At 33.3% G+C, this 9,921-nt stretch overlaps 1 protein-coding gene across 1 annotated transcript; it reads left to right on the top strand.

Moving 5' to 3' along the window:
• Positions 1-1,755: 1,755 nt before the first annotated feature.
• Positions 1,756-7,378, top strand: LOC142622472 (2-oxoglutarate-dependent dioxygenase DAO-like). Its single transcript, XM_075795940.1, has 3 exons — positions 1,756-2,132; positions 6,444-6,759; positions 7,051-7,378. The coding sequence occupies exons 1-3, from the start codon at positions 1,756-1,758 to the stop codon at positions 7,297-7,299; spliced, it is 942 nt and encodes a 313-aa protein (XP_075652055.1). The 3' UTR covers positions 7,300-7,378.
• Positions 7,379-9,921: the final 2,543 nt, after the last annotated feature.

Here is a 9,921-nt window from a genome sequence, read left to right on the forward strand (position 1 = left end):
GATCCCCTATGATAAAGAAGCACGAGGGATATCCATCCATGTTCAGCAACAACACCACCACCCTGCGAGCTACTATAAAGATTAAATTTGAATTTTCTAAAAAGATTATAGTTAAACAAGAAAATTTATAAATGTTATTTCTAAAATTTTGTGTATTTTATAAATTCTTCATCCAAACAAATGGAAGTTAAAGATTTTTTTTTTGTCAAAAAAGAATATTATTATTACTAAACTATCACTTAAATCCAAGTAAATGACTGAATTTGCAACAAATGGTAGTTAAAGGATTGAAAATTTAAATAAAAACAAAAATAATAATAATAATAAAGTGAGATTACTAGCTAAAAACTCGGCCAAAATTGGAAATGAACATTAATTTCCAAACAATATAATTAGTAAGCACTGTTACAAAACTATATTTGTTTACTAACATCTCGAGTTTAAAAGAATCGATGTTGGGCCTAAAAATCAAGTCTTTGAGAGTCGATGTTTATGGTTTGATCCCGTCTAATGTGGCATTTTTTTCACGTGGCGTCCACTTAGAAATCGAGTCTCTAAAACTCCTTTTATAAGTCTAATATATCCAGCTGTACTTTTTTCCTATTTCACTTTCTCACGCACACATAGTTTCACTGTCACACACATAAACTCAAACACCTTCTCTCTCTCTCTCTCTCTCTCTCTCTCTCTCTAAATGGGCGAATCTAGCTTTCGAAGATGAAGATCACCGGCGAGTCGCAACTGCCGAAGACATTCGTGGCGACATATCTATTTGATAATGCTCTCTCCTCTTCTCTCACGCTCTGTCTCATCCCTCTCTGGCTCTAATTTCTTCTCCATGGGCTCCGATTTAGAAATCCTCTCCATGGCACTCCAGATTAAGATTTCCTCTCCATAAATTTTTTCAACCTCACGCTTGCCTTGTCATCTCAAACAATGCTTGATCTTCCACAAACCCCACGGTGGTGGGGTGGGTTTGATGTGGGTTTTGATCGGCAGTAAACGGTGGGTTGGTTGGGAGTGGTGGTTGAGTGGTTGAGAGTTTTTTTGTTGATGTGGGTTGGCGATGGGTTTGTGGACTTTTGTTCGGGTTTTTTAGTGAACTTTTGTGGGTTTTCTGCCATGAGTTTGCCGCCGATGGGTGTGTTTGCCGTAGGCCTGGGATTTGCTTGCCTTGGGTTTGGGTTTTTCTTGCCATGGGTCTGGTGCTCGCTAGTGCTGAGTTTTGCTCAGAGTCATGGTTTTGGTGGTTCTTCCTGGTGGTGGCGTGGGTTTTTTTTGGGTGACAAAGATTTGGTGATTTTTTATTTTTTATTTGGGTTTGAAAGCTAGGGTTTGGGTATGGTTATCTATGGGTATTTTTTTTTATTTGGATTTTGTCCGAAAATTGGTCTAATATAGTGTTTTTGTTAGAGTATGAGGGATTATAATTTTTTTTTTTGGCTTATAAATCGAGTCTTAGAGACTCGATTTCTAGGTAGACGCCGCGTGAAAGAAATGTCCCATCAGATGAGATTAGACCATGAAGATCAACCCTCAAAAACTCGATTTTTAGGCCTAAAATCGAGTCTTTTAGACTCGAGATGTTAGTAAAAAATATAATTTTGTAACAGTGCCTACTAATTATATTGTTTGGAAATTAATATTATTTTCCAATTTTGTCCTAGAAACTCTTCCAAAGTCAGAGGGGTTATTTTGTAATTTTGTCCATCAATACAATAATAACAGCAGATTAGTGGAGCAAAGAAAGCATCAATGATGGAGGTTGGTGACACCAAGTGCATGTGTATCCCTATGATTGATATGCAGAAATTGGAAGATAACAATGATGGAGAGCAGCAGCAACAGCAGTATAAGAAATTGAGAGAAGCATCAGAGGAATGGGGTTGTTTCAGGATCATGAACCACAAAATCTCTTTGACTCTGATGTCAGAGATGAAGAAAGTGGTGAGAGAACTGCTTGACCTTCCCATAGATATCAAAAAACGTAACACTGAAGTGATACCCAACAGCGGCTATGTTGCTCCCACCGAGTTCAGTCGTTTTTTTGAGGGCTTGGGCATCTACGATTTTGGCTCTCCTCACTCTGTCGATGTCTTTTGTTCTCAATTGGATATCCCTCCACACCAAAGGTTTTTTTTTCTTTGCTCAGCTTTCTTAGATTTCAGTTTTTTCCCCCTTTATTTATTTACTTTCTCTTAATAATTATCAATACTGCTTTTTGATTAACAATAGTTGTTAATACTGCTGTAGCAAAACAGAGGAGAATGCGTTATTTATTTAGTGGGAATAAGTTATTTAGTTAAAATTGAAATTTTTTTTATTATAGAAGTATAGAAATAAAATTAAAAAAATAAGTTGAAAATGTCGATGATTCATAAATAGTATAAAAAAGTGTAATAAAATTTATAAATAGTAGCAAAAATAATCTGAAAGTAAAAATAAGTTGAAAAATTAATATTATCCCAAAAGCAGACTTTACTCTCTCTTAATAGGGATAGGGAGTAATAGTTAATACTGCTGGGATAAATTAAAAAATTGATTTTTATGTTTTTACACCGTATTTTAATTTAGTTTATAATTTTTTAATTGTATCAATTTAATTACTAACATTTTTAGTGCTGCGTCAATGATGCCCTTTTCATTATCTTTTAGATAAAAAAAGAAAAAAAAAAGACAGTTCAAATAGTGATATTAAAATATTTATATTTATGCCAACTAATAAATGAGAAATTGGGTTATTTCACATTCCGATTAAAGAACCTGTTAGGGTCTTCATCACTTGCACAGACTACAGACCACTAGCAAGAACACCAGCATCAACGAACTAAAACTCCTAGACTCTCCCATCTCTCACTCTCTAAAACCAAATGGGGTTCTTGATAAGATTGGAGAAATGGGACTGAAATGTACTAGGAAGAGAACCCTTCAACAAAGAAATAAAGGGCCTGTTTCGATTGAGGAGAGAGGGTGGGAAGGAGAGTGGAAATGAATAGAGTAGAGTTTGCTGAAAATAAGTTAATTTTGAGTCAATTCTACTTTATTCTACTTTACTTGCCTCTCTCCTATTCAATCCAAACGGACCACAAATCTTTCTTTGTTTCTGTAAAGCTCCCACTTTCGCTCTCTCTAATCTTTGTTTTCTTTTCCATTTTCTTTTGAAACATTTTTATCTCTTTCAATGTCGGTGGCAAGGCAAGAAAGAACCGAAGGATTTCAGAAGTGTTAGATCTTCTTCTTGATGGGTGTTTTCATTTATGTCCACTTTCTTTTGTATATAGCAGTGAAAACTAATCAATGGTCTGTGACCACATTACGAGAGCCTGTGCAGATTGTTGTCTGTGTTTTGTTTGCTAGATTGAAAATATAGTTATAATTTTTTCGTTGGCCAATTCTACAGTGGGTTCATAGTAAAAAACCCAAAACATGGATGGGCATAAAACACCTTAAATTTCTTTATTGTTTGAGTTTTTATTTTAATTTTAATTTTTTTCTTAATCTTCGTGGCAACATTTGTGGCATCCTGCTTGGCATAAATATTAATATTTAAATATCATTGCTTGACACATAAGTTTTTTTTGTCATTCAAGAGATAACAGCATAGACGAGATTTATATAAGACTGAAAATATTAGAGACTAAATTGATATAATTGAAAGATTTAGAACTAAATTAAAATATGATATAAAATATAAAGACTAACTTTGTAATTTACCCATTTTGCTACAACAAAATAAATGAGAAAGCTTTAAATTGTGTTGTAGTTCTACTTCCTTTTTGTTTTTTGTTTTTGCCACTAAAATACAGAATTGTAGCGTACAAATTTGTCAAAAGCGACGCGGATCATGCATGCGACCCTCGAAGGCACAAAACGCAAACAATTTGCTTGCCCACTCTGTTCCCAATGAAATCTACACATCCAAGACTTTAGAAGTAAAACAAAAAAACAAAAAAAGAGAATTGTGGGCTGAAGTTTCACGTTTTTTAGTTTTTATTGTTGTTGTTGTTGTTGTTGTTTGAAGGAAGTTTGGGTTGAAGTTATACGTTGGGGACGGGTGGGGAACATTATTTATTTATTTTTGAGACGTACGAACTTGAATTTTGTTTAGACACATTTAATAGGAAGTCTCACATATTTTGAGAGAGTAGTCTCATAATATGCCTTTTTGTTTGGGAGGCCATTTGTGCTAAATAATAATTAAAAAAAACGTAATTATAGTAAGGGACAGAGTTAGGACTTGGAGTTAGGGGGTGGCTTTACATCTTGCTGTGTACAGCGGCTCTGGCCTTTGACTTTATTGCTTTACTACTAAGAATTTTTGTTTAAAACTTTTTAAAGGGCCAAATTGTTTGTTTTGGTAAAATAAATTGATTGAGATTAATTTTTTTTAGCTTTATTATTGGTAGGTTTTTTTGTTGGGCTAACTTTTTTGGGCTTGTATATTTTGTTTTAGATTTAATCTATTAATTTTTTATGGCCTTTAAAAGATGGAAATTTTAAAACTGCAAAATTTTTACAAATTGCTAATATTGTGAGTGGTTATTGGCAAGTAAAAAGTGATGCAAGTGTGTAAACCAATAAGAATTTACTACCTCAATAGTTTGTAAAATTGTTGTAAAAAAGTTTGTGGTTATAATATTATTCTTAAAGGAATTGATGGCATTGTTAATGGAGGTAAAGTCTAATTTTATAAAACAAAATTGCTAAAATTAATACCTATTAATATAATAATATTTTTTTTTTTTTAAATTAGGAGGGGCCATAGTCCATTTGTAGCTCCATCCATGATTATAGTAATGTTTGAAAGTTGGGGAAAAAATTGTTACACACTCTAGTGCTCACACATTTATACATGTGAAAAAGCAATTGAAGTCACAATTTCCATGTTAAAAATCTTGACTTCAAGTTACGAGCTCAATTGTGTGCGTGTGTGTGTGTGTGTTTTTTTTTTTTTTAATTTTTTTTTATGTGTGTAAATGTGTGCGCAACAAAATATGTGTAATAAACACTACTCTTTTGAGAAATAGTCCGTTTTGAATATCATCCTTACGAGAGATGAGTGTTTTTAGCATCCAAGAGATGAGTTACATGTTTTCAATAGAACTCATCTCTTCTATGCTTTAAAAAATTCAATATCCCTAAATACTTTTAAAATAGTCTTAATTATCAAAATAATTTTAAAAATAATATCATTAAGTAAAAATAGCCTTGTTTTTTTAATGTAAAATATTAATATTAATTACTGTCATAGCTGTAAAATATTCAAATTTCAATTTTTGGATTTCAATCCATGATTTGGCGATTAAAGAGGATTTAAATGTGTAGTTTTAGTCACGTGACTTTTTTAATGAACCAAGTAACTTGTTTAAATAATATACTTTTTTTTTTAAAATTTTTTGATACAAGATAGAATTCTACTTTAGTCTAATCTAAGTGTATATGTGTGTGAAGCTCCCTTCTAGAGACTTGAATCCTGGCCATTGCCACCCACACCCCATAAGCACTTATACTTATAGAGTGACCATTGCACCAAGGGTGTGTGGTGGTTAAATAATATATCATAATAGTTCAATAAATTGTATGAGTTGGAAAAGATAACTCTAAATTAGTTCTCAAAAAAAAAAAAATTATGGGTTGGATATTATGTAACTTCCTATTAACATTAAATTTTATGTATATGTTTATAGTAAGTCTGAAGATGACATAATCCAATAGGAAAGCTGGAAATCTTATTTTAATTTTTAATTATTGTGTGGTGTAATATTGATAAAATTTATTATTTATGAATTAAACTTGATGTAATTTTTTAAATAAATAAAAGAAAACAATATCTTTGTTTTGGCAATCTAATATTATCTGAGGGACAAGTAATGATTGATGTACTACAAATTTTTCTATATAAATCTTATAAATTAATTAGTCACCATTTACAAAAAAGTAATTCAAATATTAATTTATTATGTTATTGAAATGGCATAATCATACACGTTAATTGGTAAGCTTCAAATTTGTAATGCAATAGTGAGGAGAAGAAGGCATACCCTTTACTCTTACGAGAGAGAAATCATTGAAGAAGGCAACACCTTATTCTATAATTTTAGGGAATGATGCAATCTTTCATAAACATTTGGCAAGGTGATTGTAGATTTGAATTTTAGAGCAATGGGTGATGTAATGGATATTATTGTTGATGTGACGCCAATTACATAATTAATTTGTAATTTTTTTGGGTGGTAAAATTGATTTTAATTTTAAATCTTCCTAGAGCAACTACCCCCATGTTCTAGTGCATATTTTTTATGCATATGTTTGAACTCGTTTTCCTTTTTAAAACTATTTTCATATAGTTTTCTTCTTTATTAAATATCATTTAGAAACAAAGAGAGAAACAGCTAGAGTTTAATCACATTAATTGATTCCAATTGAGCTGCTCTTATTGCCAGAGAGATAATACTGATGTATACTCAAGCAATACATGATCTGGCCATTGATTTAGGGCGAATGTTGGCCAAAAGTGTGGGGTTGGCGAGCGACTTGTTCAAGGGATGGTCTTGTCATCTTAGAATTAACAAATACAACTTCACCCCTCAAACTGTAGGATCCACTGCTCTAAGAATGCACACAGATTCTGGATTTCTAACCATACTTCAAGATGATGACAATGTTAGCGGTCTTGAATTCGTGGACAAGTCTGGTGCCTTTGTATCCATTGATCCCTGGCCAGGCACCCTCCTTGTCAATCTTGGGGACATTGCTAAGGTAGGCAAAGGATGCCATGTATGTCTTTCATTTATTTGTCGGAATTATTGTGCTCTAACTCATGATGTGGTGACTAAAAAAATGTTTAATTTTAGTCATATGACTTTTTTACTAAGTCATATGATTATTATTTTTTAAATAATATACAAAAATAGTTTTATAATTTACCATGTAATGAATTGAAACAAATAGCTCCAAGCATGTTTAGAGTGAAACTTTGTCCTTCCATTTATCGGCACTCAGATTAATTATGAGTTAAAATTTGTTATAATGTTTGTTGATATGTTGAAGGTATGGAGCAATGGAAGGTTTTGTAATGTGAAGCATCGAGTACAGTGCAAGGAAGCAAGTATACGAGTGTCAATTGCTTCATTTTTCTTGGGACCCAAGGAAGCAGAAGTTGAAGCCCCACCTGAACTTGTGGATTCTGAACACCCACGCCAGTTTGTCCCTTTTACCTATGAAGATTATAGAAAACTTAGACTTTCCATCAATTTGCATGCTGGTGAAGCCCTCCAATTTGTACGCTCCCATTCATGATCTACTGGCATGCCATGTATATCCACAACCTTTATACGTATCCTCCTCACCCAATTGTGACGATCTATAAGTCTAGATACAAAACAAATTTCACAATTTTTTTTTTCATAATTGTTAATTGTGATTGGTGTGTAATAAAAGTTATGTTAATAGTGTTTCCATTCTATACAAAAATGATCTTGCCCTAAATGGTATTGTAGTATTGTTGAATTAAGATTTGCGGGTTATTTAAACTAAAAATTTAAAATATAGGCTTGATCTTAGGTTAAGAGCATCCACATCAGTTCTTTCATTTTACACATCCACTTTTACACTAAAAATCCACTTTTTCTATTTTACACATCCAATTTTACAAAACACCCACATCAGTTCATCTATCCTACCACATTTTTTAATTAAATAATCAAGTCTCTTCAATTTTTTTATTATTTTCCTAACTAACTGGATATAATTAGTGCTCTCTCTCTCTCTCCCTACTCATTTCTGACTTTTGCTCTCTCTCTCCATACCCATCTCTCCAACTCTCCCTCTCCCTCTCCCTCTGCCTCTCGATCGCCTCTCCCTCTCCGATCACGAGCTCCGATCGCCTCTCCCTCTCCGATCACGAGCTCCGATCGCGATCCGCGAGCTCCGATCCTCAATCCGCTCCGATCCGCGGCAAGACCCACGAGCTCCGACCAGTCAAGCACCGATCTGTGATTGTGTATGTCTGTGGTTTTTTTTTTTTTTTTGTGCAAAGTGGTTCTCTGTGTATATTCTATGTGGAGAAAAAGATGAGAGAATTGAGTTGGTTGAGCACGGATCAGAGAGAGAAAAAAAGGAGCGAAGGAGAAATGATAAAATATTATATAAACAAGCTACAGTAGCCGTGTGTATTTACACGGTTACTGTAGCTCGTGGATGGTTTTGAATGATTTTACACAGTTTTAGCTCCATTGATGTAGGAGATTTTTTACTCAAAATATGTAAAATTGAGAAATTTTTGCATTATACATGACTATCCACCAACTGATGTGAATGCTCTAAGGTTTGAGGTCAACAGGAAAAGTTGGCATGCTCCTGCCATGTTTGGTTCCGTTGAAAGCTGAGTGCATTCTATTTTCATTCCTATTTTTTGTGGCACTCTTCACGAGTTCTCTCTTTTCTTTTTTTTTTTTCTTTTTTTTGTTTAATCTCCCAAGTTATGTGGTCACGCGACTTTATTGTATATAATTACGTAATAAATTTTAGCTGATATAATAAAAAATAGATAAGATACCATAAAACTAGGCACGTAACTTCATCATATTTAGTTGATATAAATAATATAAAAAAGATACAATCCTTCTCAAAAAAAAAAAAAAAAGATACAGTAATTTAAAAAAAGAAAAACGTTTCAACTTAATCACATATCCATTTTTTATGGTAAATCTTAATCATATATCCATAAATCGTAAAATTCGTTTATTATTATGTACTAATGTTGTCATTGATTTGTCGTAAAATATTATGTTAAAGGGGCAAAGTAGTGTTGCATGCCTCAAGCCACATAGATAACTAGTGGTGTAGTAGTTGCTAATGAGGGATGCACTAGCCAAGCCACATTAGCAGCAGACAATGCAGCAGTTGCTGATACTAGGTGCATTGGTTAGGCCATGAAGGTAGCAAGTAATGCAGCATTTGCTGATGAGATGTGCAACACTCAGACCACAAGGCTTGCATCAAGGGACTTGATTATCTCAGTAGTCTTGGAATTCCTTGAGGTCATGCCACATCATGAGTTCTTCATCCAGGATTGTTGAGGGAGTCAGTTCCATAAATCCAGGAGTTAGTTACTCAAGCTTGTCACATGTACAATTTCCAGAATATTCAAATAATTGATTTTGGCGCAAATTATAGAGTTGATTATATTTTTTCTATGTATATAAATAGAGCATCTTGTTTGTATATATTGATTCAGTTCATTTTCTTGTAATTGACTCTCAATCAATGAAATTCTCTCCACGTAAAATGTTATTTAGAAAACATTTTCATTGTTTTTAAGTGTTTGGCATGGCATCAAATCTTGGTCAACCCAAAAATATTTTTTGTTGAACACGAAAGTGTAGTTATGATGGTTGAAAAATGCATTTACGCAAGTATGACAAAGTAAGCCTTGTTGATCTACATATACAAAAAAGCCTTGTTGATCACTAGAGTATTAGAGCATTCTCATCAGGTCTCTTATAAAAAAAATGTCATTTTGACATATCAAAGACTTACTTGATTATTTTAACACACCATTTTACAATTCACCATTTATCACATCTTCTATTTTTTGATTTTAAACATTAAAATAATATATACAAATATTAAAATAACATTAAAAAAAACCCACCATATAAATGTATTTCTACTGTCACTTCCACCAACTCATTGCCACAGTGCCACCCCCACCACAGCCGACCACTGATACAAACCCACCACCATAATCGACCACTGATACAGACCCACCACCACATCCCACTATTGTTACAAATCCATCACCACTAACCAAAATCAACCAACCACTATTATAAACATTGCCATAAGCACCAAGAGAAAGAGAGATCGGTGAGGTGGAGAGAGAAGATGTCGGCGGATCCAGTCGAGATAGCTCCAGGC

This window comes from Castanea sativa, chromosome 1 (assembly GCF_040712315.1).
Source record: "Castanea sativa cultivar Marrone di Chiusa Pesio chromosome 1, ASM4071231v1".
Lineage (NCBI taxonomy): Eukaryota > Viridiplantae > Streptophyta > Magnoliopsida > Fagales > Fagaceae > Castanea > Castanea sativa.